Genomic DNA, 21,643 nt, shown 5'->3' with positions numbered 1-21,643 from the left:
AAAATATTTTATACAATTGTATAATTACATTCGTTTTTTAAATAATTATTTACATAATTAATGTGAAATGTAATTATTTTTTTAATGTGGCATTGTATAATTAAAAATATATATAAAATTATTTTATACTAACATATATCAAAATTAAATTTTATTTATACTCTAAAATACTCGCATCAAAATCCATCGATATTGTTTTTGTTATTTATTTATTTTTCCTTTTAAATTTATACTAAAAAATCCATTACTGTAGTATAAGCAATAGATTCGGCATCAATCATGAAAGTTTAGTTGCTAGCAAGGTATAACACCAAAGTATAGTGGTCATTTTGGTAATATAACTTGAACAAAAAAACCAAAAAGAACTCACTTTTTTTCTATTCTTGAAATCAACCAACGAATTATGCAGAAAGTTTCGTCCAATGTAACATAATTTTCTCGTCAAATTGACAAGTTAGTTGACACCAGAACTACTTAAAAGTACCAAAATACCCCTCACAAGAGATAGAACATTAAAACAAACAAATAAACAAACAAAAAGAAATTAAAAGAGAAAATTCACATAAAATCACATACACACCCACGTTCCTCATCCTTGTTTCTTCTTCTTGGATCGATCATCTCTATTTCCTTCTTCATCAAAAATCATAAAAAGGAAACCATTAATGGGAACACGCTTCAGACAGGCCGTTGGAGCTATCAAGGACTCTACCACGGTTGGCCTTGCCAAAGTTAATAGTGATTACAAGGTAATTAATTAATTAATTTATCTTCCCATATTCATATTATCATTTGTTTTTTAATTTCTTCTATTTTGTATTGGTTATGGTGATTATTGTGTTTTGCATTATTCTTTTTTTTTTTTTGTCTAAGGAATTGGATGTTGCAATCGTGAAAGCTACCAATCACGTAGAATATCCTCCTAAAGAACGTCACATGCGCAGTAAGTTTAATTTATATATAGACACACCTTAATTCATGATTATCAAATTGTGTTGAATAAGCATTAAGTTTTTTTCCTTTTTTTCATTAATTCATTTCACATATGCCTTCTTGAAATTTGTTTTACGCAAGCTTTTGGATCATTATTCATTTTCTAAAACCTCTATGTTCATCGATTTGTGTTTGTATAACGAGTTAACACACTGTTCTATTATTATGAATAAGAAAAGCAATTATGACAAGTGCATACCAAAACCAAATCAACTACCAGGATAAAATACATGTTGAAATACAGAATATACAGAGAACATAAGTTGAATAACACATTTATTTATACACAAATATATAGTCACTAATTTGGTAACTAATTTTTTGGGTACACTTAATACTTTTATAAGAAAAGTGTACGTTTAATGATTTAGTGTACTAGACAGAATGAATACATAAACCATTTCTTTAAACTTTAATGTAACATCTAGCTAACAAAACGTGTCAAGTTTAATTTTTGTGTAATTCAGATTTGCCTTTTCTATCTACTCCATATTGCTGAGTTTAGTTATTTGTTCCTTTAAGAAATGAATATAATTTTTTGTTGCAGCAATATTGCATGCAACATCAGCAAGTCAACCAAGAGCAGATGTGGCATACTGCATTCACAAACTTTCCAAAAGGCTTTACAAGACAAAAAACTGGATAGTAAATAATACACTTAATTAACTGTTTGGCATGGAAAAACATTATTTTTCTTGTTCAACTTTGGTTCAGCATGTTTGTAACATAAAAATGATGAAATGGCAGGTTGCTATAAAGACATTGATAGTGATGCATAGGTTATTGAGAGAGGGTGATCCTACTTTCAGAGAAGAGCTCCTAAACTACACACGCAGGGGACACTTTCTCCAAATATCCAATTTCAAAGATGACACCACTCCTCAAGGTTTTTATTTTTTCACCCTATTAGTTGTTTGAAATTTTCTAAGTGACTAACAAAATTTTGTTAAGTGTCATGTAAAATTGATAGTTAAAAATTGATAAATAATAATTTAATTGATAGTTAATATCTTTTATTTATAAAGATGATTATGATACTCCTGTTATAAAAAATGATTTAAAATATATATATTAAATTTTAACTCTTCTCTTTTCTCTATGTAGTCATAAGATTAAAATTTAGGATTTTTAAAATTAATATATATAATAAGAAGATTTTAGTCATTTTTTATAATAAGAGTATTATAATTATTTTTTATAAAATAAAATATTAATTTAGATCAATTCAAAATTTGATTTATCGATTTTTCGGTCAAATTAGTTTGTTTGGTCTAATTTTGACAAAAATAACATAATTTGATCGATTATATAGGTTGAATTTTAATTATTAAAAAACGTAAAAGACATTTTAAGCGTTTTTATATGAGTGACTCCCTTGCCATAATCATAAACGAATGCTGCCTATTTCTTATTATATGTCCATAATTATGTATTGATTCGCAATAGCACTTGTTGAATGTGAAATTATCTTATAAATTGATGATTTAATAGTTTAAAAAATAAATCAACTTGAGTTCGAGTGGCTAGTTGGAATTGAATCTCGTTTTGTGCATACAATAATCAATTGACAAGCAATAGACTTTTAAATGTAACTCATATTTGTAACGTTTTTATACCCTTTTATTTTTTTATTTGAACATTCTTTGATTTTATTTCAACAATGCCTAATTGGAATATTATTTGACTATGCAGCTTGGGATTGTTCTGCATGGGTTCGAACCTATGCACTTTTTTTACAAGAAAGACTTGAATGCTTTAGAACACTCAAATACGACATTGAAACAGAGCGTTTCGTAAAATCACCAACTTCTTCAGCTAAAGTGCGTGCTTTAATTTGTATAATTAATCTATATTCTGTTTTTCAAAGCATGTTATTGTTGCTATGTTCAGAAATCAATACTAGCTTTTATAATGCTTTTGCAGCCACTTACAAGAACTCGGTCTTTGGGTGCTGTAGAACTGTTGGAGCAGTTACCTGCATTGCAGCAACTTCTGCAACGCCTTATAGGTTGCCAGGTCTGAATTTTATTGGAACAAAACTTAGGTTTCATGCATAGAAATGCTATTGCACAACTATGAAGTTATTTGAGTGAGCTTTTAAAAAATTTTTTTTGAGTTATTTTATTTTAAAAGATTTTTTAAAAGAGTAAAAATAATTTGTATGTTTAGATATTTTATGTAAAAAGATTTTTTTTATTTATCAATTATGTTTGGGTATAATAATATAAAAGTATTTTCTATTTATTATGCGAAAAATAACTTTTTTTAGAAAAAAAGTTCTTTTTAAAAAAAGATGTAAATTGTAACTTTTCAAAATATTTTTTGATTTTTTTAGTGTTTTTATTTTTACTACTAAAAATTTGTCAAATACGCTAAAAAATAAAAAATAAAAGATATTTTTATTTAAAAAATATATTTTTCTATCAACTTAATCACACTAAAACAAACAAATTTTTTATCCTTGTATAACTTTTTAAATAAGAGATAAGGTTCAATTTTGTTAGAACTTTCATCCAATTATTATTTTAAGTTTTGAAATTTAAATATACTTAGGCTTCTTTGGTCAAATTTTTGAAGAGGTGTTTGAGCTTTTGAAAAACAAATTTTGTATTTGATATTTGGTAAATAAAAAAGATAATGTGATTGTGATTGTGCTTGTAATTTTTAAAAACTAAAATACTTTTAAAATTACCTAAAGTCTAAGGAGGATTTTTTTAAAGTTAAAATTTATAATTATTAAAATAAAAAAGTATAATATAATTTTATATATTAATAAATATCTAAATTACTTCTTATCTTTGTATCTATTATTATTATTTTAAATTTTGAAAGTTATTTTATTAAACATAATTGTTATTTATGTTTATTAAAAATTATTTTTAGTTTTATTTATTAATGTAAATGTTATAATTTTTAAAAAAATTATATTTTAAAAATCAAGTTTTGATAAGTTACTTTTGAAAAGTAAAAATTAGTTTGTTTCCAGTAGTTTTAGCAGAATGCTTATGCGTATAGTTATCTCATGTATTTTCCATTGAAAAAGTACTGCATTTTATTTTACTGACTCTTAAGGATATAATGACATTTAATTTGCTTTAATATCTTGCAGCCTGAAGGATGCGCTTATGGAAATTATCTTGTACAATATGCATTAGCCCTGGTATATATCCCATTTCTAGTACTTGTACATTCCACACTATATGTATAACATTTCTTAATATTGTTTAATTGCTATTTCATGTAACATTTCAAAGTTGTGATACGTGTATTCAGTGAAATAGTTTACTTCCAAATCAATTAGGCCGCACACACCATTCAATAATAGAAGAAAGTAAATTGGTTTGCTTTACAGAAAAAAAATGAGCACATAACTGCTCCAACTTAGAGCAATATGATTCCTAGTATCTCATAAATTTCCATCTCGAATAATATGCAAGAGTTTTTGCAGCTTAATTTTTCGTCACTTTTCTAGAGATCTCTTCACTTAGCTTTGTATCTCTTTGTCTCACCTATTTTTCTGCTTTTTGACAATGTTAGGTATTGAAAGAGAGCTTCAAAATATATTGTTCATTGAATGATGGAATCATCAATCTTGTGGATGTGGTATGTCTATATTTATCGGTTAAATTTGCCAAATCCTTTTATGGCTTCACTTGAATATTTTAATTGTACTAATTAATAATGGAAACTGCAGTTCTTTGATATGGAAAGACATAACGCAGTGAGGGCTCTGAAAATTTATAAAAGAGCAGGCCAACAGGTTTGCCATGATGATTTTTTTTTTTTTTTTTTTGCCTCCTAAATATTCTTGTTGTTTTGCAATACAGAGTTGTCTATAGCATACTGAATTCTTTATCATGTACCACATTTTGAACTTTTATCAAAGAAATACTTGTAATTTAGTTACAAAGAGTGAAGTACTAAAATGTCCATGAAAAATTGTTAAGCTGATGAATTTTTCTCTAACTATCACAAGTTCACAACAATGCAGGCTGAGCATCTTGCTCAGTTTTATGAATACTGCAAAGGGTTGGAGATTGCAAGGAATTTCCAATTTCCATGTCTAAGACAGGTTCCCTTTGTTGCTTCTTAATTTAGTGACCTTTCTTGTGATACCATGAACAAAATCTGAGAAGATTTCTTTTTTCCTTTGAGGAACAGCCACCCCCCTCTTTCCTTGCAACAATGGAAGAATACATTGGAGAAGCACCACAAACCAGCTCTGTTCATCAAAGACTGGTACAAAATTGATAAATAAATTGTATATGTGCTTATGTTTGTTTATGGATTTCATCCATTTCTAATCCAATTATGATGCACCAACGCTGACACGAACACCCATACAAATTTTAACCTTGCAACACACTAACATGACATCTCAAATCCCTGGATACACACTATTTAGGAGGTATTATTTGCTATCAAAAGAAAAAAATGGAGTATCTTTTTTACTAACATTTTAAAATCATGTTTATATTGTGTTTAAACCTTGTTTGGTTTCTGTCCTAAGACACAAACTACATAGACAACGAGATAGTAATATATACTGAGAAAATCTGTTGTTCGATCAAGATATTTTGTTTGTCTTTGTACCTGTCTTCTATAGCACTATTCCATATGCTCCAATGTATTTGTATATGATTAGCCGTGATTGTTCATGAATAAATTTAACTCAACTGCAGGAATATCGTGAAGCTGATCTATCACCTTCTAGAGAAGATCCTCCAGAAACCGATGAGCCGGAGGAGCCTCAAGAAACTGAAGGAGAAGAAGAGAATGAGGAAGAACCAGTTGTCAACGGAGAGCCAAATCCTGTGGAAGTGGAAGAGGCTGCTCCGCTGATATCGAATAATTGGATCGATGATGACTTGCTGGTGTTTTATTTATTTTTTTAGTCTGGTAATCTTTTACATATTTGTGATGTTTTTCTTTGATAGAGCATGCATTTGTTCACTTTGTTGTGTAGGGTCTGCGTGAAATAAATCCTCAAGCTGTTGAACTTGAAGAAAGAAATGCTTTGGCCCTTGCAATTGTACAACCTGGTGGTAAGGCTTAGTGTAATTGAAAATACAGAAATAAAAGGAGTGTTGTGTATTCATTCTTTTTCATAAACTAAATCAACACTTATCTTTTTAACTGTTAGATGAATGCAAATCATACACCCCATGTAATTTAGAGATCAAAGATAGAAATTAAGTAATGTTATTTATGTATCAACTTTGGTATCTACAACTTTTAAATCCAGAATTAGAGAGAGCTGATAAATGGAAGACATATGGTTAATGGTTTAAAGTCATATTTTCTTTCTTTATTTTGCCTTTACGTTTTAATGGTGCCCACAACTTAATTAGGCCATACTTGTTTTCTATTTTGATGCATTTTCTAAGATTATGAGAGATTGTGTAGGAAATAATTCAAACAATCTTGCTTTGAACAACATTGGTCACACTACTGGTTGGGAACTAGCACTGGTTACAGCACAAAGCAACCATACTAGCCAAGCACCAGATCAAAATATGGTATGTTTTTTTCGACAAAACAAATTCCAATTGCCTATTTTGAGGATGCAGCTTCCTCTTCATGTATTCTTACACACAATAACTAGTTAGATTGTGATGACTTAGAGGAATGAATCTTTTAACGTAAACATTTTACATAATTTGGTCATGTGTGTTAAAGGAGGTGGTCAAAGGAGATCTATGTATCAACTGTCTCACTATAGACATGATATATGATAAGGCGCAATGGCGTCATTTGATAGTAGTTAACCTCACCTAGTAGGATAAGACTTTGTTGTTGTTGTTGTCGTTGTGGTCATGTGTTAATTTCTAATTTTGATTCAATTCTATTGTGAGACTTAAGATTGGTTTCCCAAATCAAATCTATACATGATCAACTCAACACCAACATTCCCATCTACACACAAACATTTCATATAAAAACATGATTCACTTGATCTCAAAGCTCAAGACTTTGATTCATAATGACTTTTATGTGCATAATTAAGAATGCGATAAAAATTTTAAAACTGTTTATGTTTGAAATTGTCTTTGAGATAGAATCACGAAGACAATACAAGAAATATAAAACCCTTTTGCATCAAGAAGTAGAAAATTTGTGTTTTCTGTACCTTCTAAAAGTGGAGATAGGAAGTATCCATTTGTCTCAGAAATAGAATCTAGATGCAGTCAATGTTGCATCAAGGTCATGATGTAACTGTGATTTGTGTATATTATTTGATGCCCATACATTCAGAATTCAAATTCTGATTTTTCTTCTCTTATTTCTTTTTTCTTGATCTCTTCCTTTAAAATTTGTGCATACATCACGAATATGTACACATGCATTGTTGTTTTCTCTGGTTAGTAACGCAAATTATTATTTTGTGTGAAGGCTGGTGGGTTTGACAAGTTATTACTAGATAGTTTATATGAAGATGAGAATGCAAGAAGACAACTCCAGCTCCAAAATGCAGGTTATGGATATGGTGGAAATGGAATGGCCCTACAAAACCCATTTGAAAATGATAATGATCCATTTGCAGTGTCCAACAACATAGCACCCCCAACCAGTGTTCAATTGGCATTGCAACAACAACAACAACAAATGCTGTTCCAACAACAACAGAACAATAACATGATGATGACGCCTTACCAGCAGCAACCATATTACAATCCATTTGGAGACCCTTTACCAGTGCCTAACTATGCATATGGTTCTACACCAGCACAGGGAAATTATAATTTAATGTAGAATTTGACCCTCTTTTCTGTTTAGCATTCTATTACACAGAACTTTCCTTGCCAAATTGTAGGTATTCTTGTTGGTTGATGTAGGATTTTTTTAATTTCCCCCTTCTTGAAGTTATTTTAATTCATTATTGGCCAGTGAATGTGATTTACTTGTAATCATAAATCATTCATTTTAGACATGTTAAGAACTATACAAGCCATATTGTATCTTTGCTTCTCATGTATACTTCATTGGCAACAAAATGAGATATATGTACAAATGAGTTATAATGACCGGTTCCTGACCTTAAACGGTCTTTGGACTGAACAGAACCGATTGAAAATTCGATTTACTAATTTTTTAGTCGAACTGACTAGTTTGACCCGATTTTTACAGATATAATTTGGATACAATATAAAATTTTTTGTTTATTTATTATGTTAAAAATATATTTTTAAGTAAAAAAATATTTAAAAAGGATGTAATTGTAAATTTTTTAAAAAATTGTATTTTTTTAGTATTTTTACTTTTTCACATTAAAAAATAAAACTATATTTTTTATTAAAAAAAAATCCTTTTTTGAATAGCACCCAAAAAAACTCTTATACATATATCAAATTTTGTAACATCATTTTTACAAAAATAACTATTAGTTTCATTGACCGACAATTATTCAAAAGAACAAATATAATTGATCAAACGTATAAATATTTTATATTATCAATGTATCAAAATTAACTCTAAAAGATAATAACATAAATTGACACCCTATTTACACTCATTTGGGACGGAATACAATTTGTTCCCACTTCCACCTCAACCAAACATGCCCTTTGAAAGTAAAATAAGTCTTGTTAGAACTATTTAATCAACATCATATCAAACATCAAAAAGAAATATTTCAATCATATCAACATTAATTAGTACTCTAATTACATGACATTTCTGGTTTGAGGATTTTGAGTAGACACCTACAATAGCATTACCTTTTCACAACAATGAATAGCATCTTAAAAACAATATTCACAAGCTTAATAGTTAAATTTTCCCTAGCAATAACTCGCCTGCAATTTCAACTAAGTTTAACAACGTTCATGTAAAGCCTCGCCTGCAATTTCAACTAAGTTTAACAACGTTCATGTAAAGCCTGTCAGAGTTAAACGTACCAAAATAACAAACATAAAAGCACTAAATTGTGTGCAGATGCGTATCCAAAACACAAGAATACTGAAAGAATCTTTTGCTTCATTAGCTAAATAAATACATACATTCCTACCTTACAAATGATTCAAGGTTACAACATTGGTAATATATTCAGGCTATGCTGGTTAAAACAGATCAATGCTGAGTCTCTAATACCAAGTAAAGCAAGGATATATTAGGAAAGATTCTTCCATAGGCACAAAATGAACACCCCCATCTTTAAACACTCGCAACAAAGGTGAGTCCCACTAACTTTATTCAAGATACACTCCCATGCGAGTGTGTCCAAATATGACGCGATGGACTTGTACCTATAAAAGAATTTTCCCGTAGCGAAGGAAGGGCTAATCCCGAATAAACAGTACTGTATCTCATACGAATTTCCATTTGAGTGCATGGCCTTCTCAATCTCCAAAAGAGCATTTTATTTATTTTCAGTTACTCTCTTTTTTCTTCTTTTGAATGAGGTAGGTTGCACCATGAAAACCCTGCAAAACTAGAGGAAATCTCAGTATTAGAACAACTGGGGTGCAAAAGACCATGCTCAAAAATCAAAATACGTGCAAGATTCTAAACTACAAAACATACCATTACCAGCAAAAGATTTCCCCCTTATCTTAATTTTGATTTTAGAAAACATTTGTTTTGGGGCTGAGTTTGGGGGGGGGGGGGGGGGGGGGACTGAAAACAGAGGGAATGACTTCGAGTGGAATGACCAAAGCTATGTAAACAATGTTTGAAAGTAGTTTTACAGTAAGTAGTAGCATGGTCAAGGAATGAAATGACTACAAGAACAACAACAAAGCCATATCCCACTAGGTAGGGAAGGAATGAAATGACTAGAGTTAAGTAAAACATGTTGACACAACCAAACAAGAGCCGGGCATGATTTAGTCCAAACATTGAGCCATGCCCTTCCACCCTTCATTAAACACACTAAATTTATTCAAAAATACATGTGATTCTATGAAAATTAGAAATCTTATTGAATCTTTTAGTCCATTAATTTAGAATTCAAATTTTAATAGTTTACAAATATTAATCATCAATATATCATGCAACATTCTGACCTATAAAAACATATCATTGCCAACAAAAATTTTCATTTCACATTGATATATCAGTTGTTAATATGTTCCCTAGACACAACAAACTAAAATAACAAATAAAAATCAGTTAAGTATTTTCCCAGTAGCAGAGATTGGCCATCAGGCTTAAAAAAAACTTCTGTAAATATGCTGCATCAAAATATATACTGCCCGTTTTTGGGAACCTTGTTTGGGTATAAACAAATGTCAAACAAAGGAGACACCTGCATGCAAATGTAGCTATTTAAACCTTTTAGTTTCTTCTGGTACTGCATGCACTCACGCTACCAGTACATACCACCTCATGCAAAGGGAACACTAGCACTCAGCATTATATCATCAAATTGTCATACAGTTGAGTATAAAATACCAACCCAATAATGCCCCTGTTCTCATGTCTATTGTTTAAATTAAAAGAAGAACAAAAAACAAAATAAAAAAATATATATCATGAAAAGTTAAACATGTGCAATGTACAGTAAAACCATGTCCATTGACACACATGCTAATATTGGTGGCACATCTTTCAGCAGTTCTTAACCACAAAATTACTATGGGATGTTTAGATGAATTTCTTACTCCTGATGCAAATCTGCTAGAAATGGTCTTCCCGAGAACTTATCAAACCGCATTCGTATGGTTGATTGACGATCACAACACAACAACAAGCCAACTGATAATCTGATAATTCGATATTAGTAGTAGACAGGGAGGCTATTTACACACTTTCAAGCTTTTGATAGTACATGATATTGCACACAAACAATTAGCAAAAACACGCATTTCAGCAGACTGATATCGGTATGCATCATGGTTCCAAGATAAAGAACTGCTCACCACAGCAACTTGTTTGGCTAAGGTACTGGTTCATCCTTCCTCATCTTCATGAGCCACAGTATCTGAGATTGTCAGAACTTTCACTTTCACCATTCCCTCCATCCCTTCTGGTTTATTTAATTCCACATCAGTATCTCCACCATCTGCTTGATTGTTCTCTGAAGGCAGAAAGACAAACAAAAATTGTGTGACTTCATCAATCATAATATTTCCACACTTATAGATTAAGATTCATATCTATAATATGTATTGAATACAGTGAGCCTAATATTCAGATCAACTACTTTTGGCCGAGACTTGCATATAGAAAAATATCTCTGCCAAATGCTGGAGGTTCATTAACCAGTCAGCAACTTCCCTTAGGGTACAAGGCCAATTCATCCCCATTACAAGAACCAACAGCAGGCACTATCATGTTTTTATTGTTTTACTAGGTAGTATTGGTTACAGTAATCAACTAACATAAAACATGAGCAGAAGATTTACAAAGTGGTCAAACAGGCCAACATCCCTTATGAATGCACAATTTTATGAAGGGTGCATGCTTAATTGGCCAAGAATGAATTTTGGCAATTAACATTGTAATCTTTACAAGAAAATGCAGGAACATGGCCATCATGGTCATTCATACTGGAAAAAGTGTCATAGTAATGTTGAATAAAAAGACCCAACCGCATATCATCCCAAAACAACTCCAGCTTCATATGAGGTTTGTTGAAATTCATTGTGATGTTCATACCGGTTAGTGCAACAATTTACAAATTATGAGGATAACAAGTGTACCCTTTTTTCCCCTTCCTGAAGGAATAAAAATAGCAAGTGTAATCTTTACCAAGAGATGTCAATGCATGTTTTTAAGAAATAAAAATGGAGGAGAGTCAGGTTAGATTTCATCATACCATAGCAAAAACGAATGTTATTTTCCGTTAAATTAATCAAACTAAACCAAACCCATATCCTAGAATCATATTCATCCCTACATAAACTTCTCCAGCTTTCGGGGAAAAGGGTTCCAGGGCATTCATAATTACCATGATCTCAACCAAGGAATCAACCTAAGATGAGGGCTACAAACCAGCCCACATTTCTAGAAACGCTACGAATTTAATGCGGAAACCACAAAGAAGTTATCATTTTTTCGTATCATCCATCAGAAAATACCAAAACAAAATGAACCCGAAAGATGTACCTAACAACGATGAAATTGAAAACACGAAAGTTTTTTAAAAATTTCTCAATAAACGAAGAATTCAAATAAAAAAAGAAAAATTGAAAAGGGCGAATGGGGGAAAAGGGTTTGTTACCATCGGTGAAGAAGGTGGAGGAGGGCCAAGCGTGGTGGGTGGCGAGGGAGAGAGACTCCTCTGCGGAGAGTTCCTCGGTGGTTAACTTATGCACCAAATCGACGACATTTGAGGGAGCTGGACGCGGTGGGACCCAGAAAGAGGAGCCGGGAACGAAAGGGAGCCAATCGGGTGTGGCCTTCCTGACGAGGATTCGGTGGATTAGGTCGTCGAACATCCTCATGGTAACGTCGTAGTCAGCAGCGGCATTGGAGGAGGAGGAGGTGGAGAGGAGGTCGAGCTCCATGAGGGTGCCGTTGTTGTTGGCTGAGTGGGAGGATCGGTGGCGGAGGGAGAGAGTGAAGAGGGGTTTGGGAGGGTGCGGGTGGTGGCGGTGGAGGAAGGTGCTGGTCTTGGAGATAAAGAAGCGAGCCATGGGAATGGAATGGAGAGAGAGAGAGAGAGAGAGAGACAGAGAGAGAGAGAGAGAGAGTGAGAGAGGTTACTTATAATTTATAAATACGACATGGCGTGGGGAAGAAGAGAAGAGAAGAGAAAAGAAAGGCGGTGGAGGGTGTGGAGAGGATACAGGGGGCGGCACGTGGATTGCTCTACTGTAGGTCAGGACGCTCTTTTTTAAAAAAAAAATATAATCTTAAATTCTAGTTGTTAGATAATTAAGGACTGTATTTAATATTTATCACAAATTTTAAATTTTAAGTTTTAAAATTAATATTAATTAATTAAAAATTAATTTTTATATTTATATATATATAAAGAATTTTTGAATTAATAAAAAATACTATAAATTTTATATTTTTATAAATTTTAATATTTTGATACATAAAAAAAATAACTGAACATAGTTTTTGTAGAAATAAGTATTTAAATATTTTAATTAGAAAATACACTAATTTATAACGTATTTACTAACTTTTATTTTACTTACACATTTTGTTTATCTTATAAATAAATTAATATTATTTATATCAGATTTAAAATAAATCTGATATAAGTAATATTAATTTATTTACATTATAAATAAAATATATAAGTAAAATAAAAATAGGTAAATATATTATAAATTATCTATATCTATAAATAAAATATTTTAATTGTTTATTTAAAAAAAATTATTTTAATAATAAAAAAATTCATATATTATTAAATTAATAGTTAAAAATTATTAAATAATTTTAATATATTTAGATAAATTATTATTTAAAATTTTTAATTATCATTTTAAGAAAACATATGAGTTTTTATCAATAATTATTCTTCTTCTAATATATAAATAAAACAGAAAAAAAACAAGAGATTTTTTTTACTTTTAGATAGATTTAGAAGATAAAAATAATCTAATTTATTGTAATTTAAAGTATACTTTTTTTATTTTATTTTTTAATTCAATCCAATTTGATGCACGATTACATCTTTGTTAAATTAATTTAAATTTAATTTTTAACGTAATCAAAATTACAGTTTGGATCAGATGGTTTAAATTATATTATATGAAATTCAAATTTTAAAATTTTATAAATAAATTAAAATTTAATTTTGTGCATAATATAAAGAGAAATTTTTAGGGATAAATAATTTTTAATATTTTTTGTTATTATTAGACTAGTATAAACACTAAATTATCTTTAACAAATAAATTTTATTAATTTATGTATAAAATTCTAAAAAAATATGGATACAAATTATATTGATTTATCTGTATAAGACTCTAATAAATATAAGTGTAAACAATATGTATATTTTGTGTGTAAATTTTTGTAAGGTTTAATTACTCTGTCGGTCCCTATAATTTCGCGAAATTTTCAATTAGGTCCCTATACTTTTTTTCCTTTTAATTGCGTCCTTGCACCAAATTTTTTTTTTAATTGGATCCCTACACTTTTTTTTCCTTTTATTTAGGTCCCTATACCAATTCTTTTTTTTTTTAGTTGGGTCCCTATAAAATTAAGCCAATTACTACTAAAAAGGACTTAATTGAAAAAAAAATTAGTGCAGGGACTCAATTAAAAAGAAAAAAAGTATAGGGACCTAATTGAAAATTTCACGAAACTATAGGGACCAATAGAGTAATTAAACCTTTTTGTAAATATAGATGTAAATTATTGCAAGTTAAATATTACTGGCTATAAATAATATTTGCTAGTCATGTAGCGACTCATTTTTTTACATATAAAAATAATTATGGTATAACTCAATGAAATAGAAGTGTATAAAATATTTATACTACTATAATATCAGTGAAAATCACAGGTTGCGTTTTGCGTGTTCACTTTTTTGTCTGTTTTTTTCTATAACACACAAAACATAGGTTGCGTTTTTCATTTTTAACCTATTTTCTTTTTTTTGTTTTTTTTTTTAATGTAAACAAAACACATCTTAAATTTTTTTTCGAAAAATCAATATGCAGGTTGCGTTTTAAATGTGTGAAAAAAATTTTATTGAAAGCTGAAAAACGCAAATTGAGTTTTGTATAGAAAAAATATTTTAATTGAGAGTCTTGTCGATATATACCAAAGTCAATTTATCCATGATTCATACCTCACTTCCACTCCCATTCTTCTTTCTTTCATATCTTTCGTATTTGCGAGGTTTTTTTTTATAATCATTAGTATCCAAAAAGTTGGGTTAGGTGAAGTTGAGGTTATGGTAGGTATTAAAAATTTGCGAGTGTATTATAACGGTAAGATTATACCAAACACACACGAAAGAGTGACTTTTCATTGTGAATGTCCATTTTTTTTTGCTAGTACATGCACCATGAGTTTTCTAGAATTGCAAAATGGTATTTGTGAGAACATATAAAGTCAGATTTAAAAGAGGGTGTGCAACATTTTATACAAAAATCATGTACAAGTATTTGGTGGGCTTAGGGGTGGCAAAGCAGATTGGCCCACCCCAACCCGCCCCGCCCCGCCTAGACCCGTACCATAAACAGGACGGGCTGGCCCGCCCCGCCAACTAAAGTGAGTTCAAAATGCTACCTCGCCCCGCTTTATGACGGATTGGCGGGTTAACGGGCTAGTCCGCTTGACTCTTTTTTTTTCTTTTTTTGAAAAATAAAATTTATTAAAATTAATCAAAAAATAATAATTAAAAAATTAAATACAAATAAAAAATATTCAAATTATAATATATTTTTTACTATCTTCTTTTTAATTTTTAACTTCAATAAAATTATTTAAAATAATATTTATCAATAGAACTATCTTTGTTTTAAAAAATAAGTCACATAATTTAAACATATATACGAAATTGTAAAATAAAATAAATAAAGTAAATAATTAAAAGAAGAATAAAAATAAAAAATAAAAAAATATTTTTAAAAATTATATAATTATTAATTTGTAGTAGTAATCACTCTTTTATTTAATAAAAAAAATAAAAATACTTGGCCCCGCGGGCCGACCCGCCCTGTCCCGCCAAAACCCGCAAATTTGGCGGTTTTTTAATTTGGCGGGTTCCAAAATCTAGTCTGACCCGCCTTTTTTAACATATTCGGCGGGCCGGCACGACGGGTTTGATCCGTTTTGCCACCCCTAGGTGGGCTGATACAGTTTTAAATAATGTCCATCTCTGACGACGCATATATGCAACAGATGTTCTATATTTATTAACAAACCCAATTTCACGTGCCGATCGATGATAGAGTTGTACGTTGGGTTTAAATAGCATACAGGGTTGGACATGGTTGACGAGGATGTGAATGTTAATAAACTCGGAGATATAGATTGGGAAGAAGATAACAACAACAGTGAAGAAGAGTTTGAAGCCAATTACGAAGTCGATGACAAAAATAATGATGGAGACAATGTAGCCATGCAGGTAATCCGGCAGTGCAAAATGAAGCAGATACACTTGTAAACTAGCACTCCTTCGGTGTTCCATCTTTTATGCAAACTTTGGATCTCACAACCATGTATGCCACAAAATTTTCTGAATATGCAAATATGGATATGTTATGTTTATTAATTAAAGTTACCACTACCATTTCTTTTATTTGTCTTGACCGACTAACGGTGGTTTGCATATTGTAGGTGAAGGCAACGTTGTGGTGGAAGATGGTGAATTTAGTATTGGAATAGAATTTGGTTCTAGAGAGTCAGTGATCTCTGCAATCAAAAGTTACACTATCTCTAGAGAAGTTGATTACACTATGTATGAGTCTGAGCCGCAAACATTCTATGCAAAATGCAAAGAGTATGGTGCAAGGTGCGATTAGCTTATTCAAGCTAGCTTCATTCGAAAGAAAAGTTGTTGGCAGATCAGGAGATACAATGGCAAATACACATACACCATGGGGACGATTTCACAAGATCATGTCAAGTTGGACTCATGCACTATTACAGATGCTATTAGGCCGTTGGTTGAAGCAGACCCGTCGATAAAGGTGAAGTCTATTATTGCAAAAGTTCAATTTAGGTTCAACTATATCGTAAGTTACCGCAATATTTGGTTGGGAAAGCAGAAATCTGTCACAAAAGTTTTTGGTGATTGAAAAGTTTCTTACAAGACTTTATCAATATGGTTGAAAGCAAGGACTGCAAAGATGTCAAGGTCTCGTGTTCAAATAAAAACTCTCCCTGTTTATCGTGAGAATGAGGAGGTGAATGGTGTAAGATTTCTCCATCGCGTGTTTTGGAGCTTCTATCCGTGTATTACAGCATTTAGACACTGCAAGCCATTGGTGCAGGTTAATGGCACACACTTATACGAAAAATATAAAAGTGCACTTTTGGTTACGGTGGCACAAGATAAGAACAAAATATTGTGCAGATTGCTTTTGCCATCGTGGAGGGTGAGACGGCAGATGCGTGGAAGGAGTTTTTTCTTACTAATTTGCGCAGATATGTTGTTATTCGAGATGGCGTGGGCATTATTTCTAACTGCCATAACTCCATCAATGCAGTAATAGTTCACAGTAACAGTGCATGGTCACCACCAAGGGCATGGCACATGTTCTGCATTAGGCACATCGAGTCCAACTTCTTAAGGAGGTTCAAGGCTCCATACTTGCATAAACTCGTGGTTAACACATGGCGATTACCTAGAGTTAATCCCATTTCGTCATCTCCAACATCGAGAGAAAGTCAAATAGACATAATCATTCTTAATTCATAGGTCTTACTCATCAATGGAAACAAGAACAACTAACAACCCTATATCACCAATCAATATTGGACATCAACAACTCCCGTCTCACTAACTACGACATGACAATTACAAGAACAAACCCTATTAGTTAACGTCTAAATTGTAAGATAATTCAACCGAGTTTAATCAATCTCAATTCATAGGTCTTACTCGTTAACGGAAATGGGATTAATTAAAATCTCTAAATTATCAATTAATTAGAACATTAGTGACTCAAGGTCACCTCAAATACTCAATTTCAAGTCAATAGTGTAAAATTCTATCCTAAAACTAAGAGAAGCATTTTCACAAACACTTGGAAGGCATAAAAGTAAAACATGATAAAATTGTAAGAATAATAAAATCTACAACTACCAAATGTAAGAAAGTAATAGCAATAATTAAAAGGAGCAAGAATAAATATGAAAATATAAATTGCATTAAAGGAAATCAAAATTCAACAACAGTTTATAAAACAAAAAGTGGCAAAAATGAAAAATTAACAAGAGAAACTAAGAGAATTAAACTATAAAGGCATGAAAATATAAAGAAAACTACACTAGAACAATATCAAAATTTGAAATTAAAGAGAAAACTAAGCTAAGAACCCTAACTTCTAGAGAGAAGAGGGATCTTCTCTCTCTAGAAAACTACCCTAAAACATGTTCCTAAGCTACCCTAATTGCTCTCCCTTGATCCTCCTTGAGAATTGCATCAAATACTTTAGAAATGAGTTAAATTGGGCCCAAGAAAGCCCTGAAATCGTGACCCATATGTTTACTTAAGTAAATCAAATGCTAACAATCATGCGTAAGCATGAGGGATACGTACACGCAAATTGACGATCTTCCAAAAGATGCGTACGTATAAGGCATGCGTACGCATGACCATGAGGAACTCCAAACTTCATTTCTTTATGAATTCTCCACTTTTGAACGCTTTTTCTTTACTTCTTCAAGCCATCTTTGCCTTCTATACCTGAAATCACTCACCAAACACATCAAGACATCGAATGGAATTAAAGCGAATTAAATTTAGCAATTTAAGAGCCTAAAAAGCATGTTTTTAATTATTAAGCACAATTAGGAGGTATTCATAAAACTATGCTATTTCAGTGAATAAATACAAAATAAGTTGATAAAATCCATTCAATTCAACCAAAATTGACCCAAATTGTGGTTTATCAAACTTTTTACACTTAAACAATAGCATGTCCTCATGCTAAACAAGAAAGATTCAAAAAAGGAGTATCAACATTTATTCAGTGCAATCTATCTAAATGCATGCAATGAACCTGCCTAATACTACTTACCTCTATCTACTTTATTTACTTCTATCTACTTGGTCAAAATAAATCAATTTTTAAGAGAACATATAAACAAAGAGGGCCAAAAGCAATAATATTCAAGTCAAATCTTCAATTGATTTGAATCATAGAAACGAGTTTACAAACTTGCAAGATAAGAGATAATACTAGGTGAAAATATAGAATTGAGCAATCGAACTCCTTACGGAATGTCTATACGCTCTAGCTGCTCAGGTATATAGGGCTGATTCACTCAATTCTCTTCTAATCTTACTTTCTAAAATTTATTTTTCATAAAAAAATTAACAATTATTCATTGTATGCATACAAGTATCATGAGGACTTTTCCAAAGGTTGTAACGAGGCTAGGGTAAAGGTGAGGATGTATATGGTCAAATGGACTAGAATTTGAATCTTTTGCTAACTTAAGTTCTCACCTAACATATAACAACCTATACAATTCTAATGCAAAATCTAGCTACCCATTATTCACTTTTTTTATTGAAAATAAAGAGTATGACCACAATCCAATCAATCATGTGTCAAATAATTTGTTATTATTATTATATTAAAATGTTAATATAATAAGGTTCTTAATTAAATTTAGAGATTTATCATTGTGATAGTGATCATAATATTGAGAGATAAATCTTTTATAATTTAATCTAAATTGTTCTTGGTCATAGGATTATTAAAAAGGACATTAATAATCTGAAAAGATCAATATATATATAATGGTTTTCATTCGATGAAGATTAATAGATCTCATTTATTAAATTATATATATATATATATGGTGCATATAGAGATATGACCATTGAACTGACTCACTCTGAGAATTCCTAATGGTTATAATTACCGCATATTTGTCAATAGGATATTCTCAAGATGAATATAGTAATAGAGTTTCCTTTGACCTGCGACTATCATAGTAATTAACAATGTATTTATTATACTTTGATTCCGGACACCTAATACCCTAGGGTGCTAGTTGAATGGATATTGGGTATGATTTAAATACTTGTATAATTAATGATTAGTCAATAAGGAATCTGTCAACTCTCGGTAAAGAGTTTGAGCTCTATGATTATAATGACTGAGATGAATAAAACTTTGGCCAAGGGGATTGAATGAATGAAGAAATGAGTTTCTTAGGTTATTCACAGTTCATTATAATAATGGCAACAAGTTAGAGTTTGACAATTAAAGCATACTCTAAAGGTTAACCAAGAGTTGGAAAGATGGAAGGAATTATACTTTATTCTTCTGAGATTCTTAGTAAAAATATATTATTTCAAACTATCGGGTCGTTGAGGAATGTTGCTAAACGCCAACCTTGATTAGTAAAATTAGTATGACTAATTTACTACCCACTTAGTATTGAACCTATGGGGTCACACACTAACGAGTGTTCTAATCTTTGCTGTAGAATTATTTAATTATTATTTTGATTTGATCAAATAAATAATTATATTAATTCAAATAGAATATTATTATATTTTTTTGCTAGCACCAAGAATATAATAATAGTATGATAATTGAGAATAATAAATGAGATTTGAGAATAATTAGTTATTCTATTTCTAAATTTGAATTCTAAATTTGGATGAGATCCTAACTGATTTTGTTTAAAATTAAGTTATGATATGATTCATATATTTGAAGGATTCAAATTTAGAATCAGTAACAAATCTCATACTATATATATATGTATGTCAAGAGTAGAGGAATTACAGAAGAGAATAAATATATGTGAGCCTAATTCTTGGAGAAGAATTTTATGGTGTGCAAAAGTTGCGAAGAGTTTCTCAATTTAGATCAGATGTCCATTGGTCAACGAGTTGACAGCAAAGGTTAATCTCGGTGTGGATACGCATAGAGTCTTCGTACAATCAAAGAATAAAGTTTTTACTAAAGCGTCTAAAGGTATTTAGATCTGATCTATATATTATTGGAATAAAGTTTAAATACAAAATATATCTTTAGGATTACTTTCTTTTCTTCCGCTGTGTGTTATGAACACATGGTAATCCTTCATTTTCCACATGCTCATGCATTCTTTTCAATAGATACCTAATATACATTAATATTATTGAACTTCACATTGGAGTATTACTCATCCCCTTTTTATTTTATTTTCTTTTTCTATTTTTTTCAGTAACATAATATATACAAAAAAGATTAATGCATATGGTTCAACATTCAATGCATGAGTATGTACCTGATTCCCAAAATTTCAACAAAAATATAAAATACCTTTTTTTTCTACCAATATTTCCCAAATTTTTTCACACTTAGATGATTCACACTCTCACTAGCCTAAGCTAATCAAAGATCCAAATTAAGGACATTTATTATTTTTTACTTAGGGATAATGATGTGCTAAAATTAAGAATAAAAAGGATTAGAATAGGCTCAAAACTGACTAACAATGGTGGATAAAAGGGTAAGGCTCTTTGGGTAAGTGAGCTAATTGAAATGAAAGTCTCAATCATATAAATGCATTCATACATAGAATAATAGACATAAAGAATCAAACAAATCAAATATTACAATCATAAAAAGAAAAAAACATACAAGAATAAAAATAATGGTTAATATTATGTAGCCACACATTAAGGCTTAAACTCACAAAGTTGTGTGTTCCATCTCCAAAACTATGTTCCACAATGTTTTTCAAGCAAGTTCAATAATGAAAAAGATTAACTCAAATCAATCGGAATGCCAATGCCCTATATAAAAAAAATTGTCTTAGAAACTTTATTAATTTCACTAAACTTATTCTTTATATATATGTAATGTGATTGGATGAAAATATCAGGATTCCTAAATTTGTTTCTTATTCTCAATCAATCCAAAACATCATGTATATAGGAAATTAAGCTAGGTTCAATTATTCGCATTATCCAATCAAAACTAATCAACTACAACTGAACTATATATATACACACCAAAATCAAGAAAATGCAAAGTAGGGAGTGCGACTGGAGAGAGGTGGAGGAAGGTGATAGAGGGTGCAGTGGCAGTGGAGATACATTGTTTTTAGATGG

General features: G+C 30.7%; 2 protein-coding genes across 5 annotated transcripts; one reads left to right on the top strand and one right to left on the bottom strand.

The window, feature by feature from the left end:
- Positions 1-571: 571 nt before the first annotated feature.
- On the top strand, positions 572-7,938 carry LOC130976611 (putative clathrin assembly protein At4g25940). The gene is made up of 15 exons (XM_057901518.1): positions 572-749; positions 874-943; positions 1,541-1,638; positions 1,741-1,879; positions 2,686-2,813; positions 2,917-3,009; positions 4,103-4,153; positions 4,531-4,596; positions 4,688-4,753; positions 4,985-5,065; positions 5,155-5,232; positions 5,676-5,867; positions 5,960-6,038; positions 6,400-6,512; positions 7,387-7,938. The coding sequence occupies exons 1-15, from the start codon at positions 666-668 to the stop codon at positions 7,744-7,746; spliced, it is 1,698 nt and encodes a 565-aa protein (XP_057757501.1). The 5' UTR covers positions 572-665; the 3' UTR covers positions 7,747-7,938.
- A 1,015-nt stretch (positions 7,939-8,953) lies between these two features.
- On the bottom strand, positions 8,954-12,678 carry LOC130973068 (uncharacterized). Of its 4 annotated transcripts, none has more exons than XR_009084014.1 (4): positions 12,158-12,678; positions 10,854-11,011; positions 10,596-10,697; positions 8,954-9,424 (listed from the first exon to the last, which is right to left on the bottom strand). XR_009084014.1 is itself a non-coding variant. In XM_057897451.1 (3 exons), exons 1-2 carry the CDS (start codon positions 12,570-12,572, stop codon positions 10,884-10,886), a joined length of 543 nt encoding a protein of 180 aa, XP_057753434.1. In that variant the 5' UTR covers positions 12,573-12,677; the 3' UTR covers positions 8,954-9,416; positions 10,854-10,883. The 4 variants fall into 4 exon arrangements, 2 of the variants coding, with proteins under 2 accessions (XP_057753434.1, XP_057753433.1); XR_009084015.1 differs by having other exon boundaries at positions 8,954-9,416; XM_057897451.1 differs by lacking the exon at positions 10,596-10,697 and having other exon boundaries at positions 8,954-9,416; positions 12,158-12,677.
- Between the last annotated feature and the right edge of the window lie 8,965 nt (positions 12,679-21,643).

This window comes from Arachis stenosperma, chromosome 4 (assembly GCF_014773155.1).
Source record: "Arachis stenosperma cultivar V10309 chromosome 4, arast.V10309.gnm1.PFL2, whole genome shotgun sequence".
In the NCBI taxonomy this organism is placed as follows: Eukaryota; Viridiplantae; Streptophyta; class Magnoliopsida; order Fabales; family Fabaceae; genus Arachis; species Arachis stenosperma.
This window is presented reverse-complemented; position numbering and strand designations above follow the sequence as displayed.

Excerpts from the sequence above, each read along its gene's own strand:
- LOC130976611 (XM_057901518.1), top strand. The coding sequence starts at position 666 with ATGGGAACACGCTTCAGACAGGCCGTTGGAGCTATCAAGGACTCTACC. Across the intron at positions 3,010-4,102 it reads AACGCCTTATAGGTTGCCAG|CCTGAAGGATGCGCTTATGG; the intron begins GTCTGAATTTTA and ends AATATCTTGCAG. Across the intron at positions 4,597-4,687 it reads TCATCAATCTTGTGGATGTG|TTCTTTGATATGGAAAGACA; the intron begins GTATGTCTATAT and ends TGGAAACTGCAG.
- LOC130973068 (XM_057897451.1), bottom strand. The coding sequence starts at position 12,572 with ATGGCTCGCTTCTTTATCTCCAAGACCAGCACCTTCCTCCACCGCCAC. Across the intron at positions 11,012-12,157 it reads CTCCACCTTCTTCACCGATG|AGAACAATCAAGCAGATGGT; the intron begins GTAACAAACCCT and ends TTCTGCCTTCAG.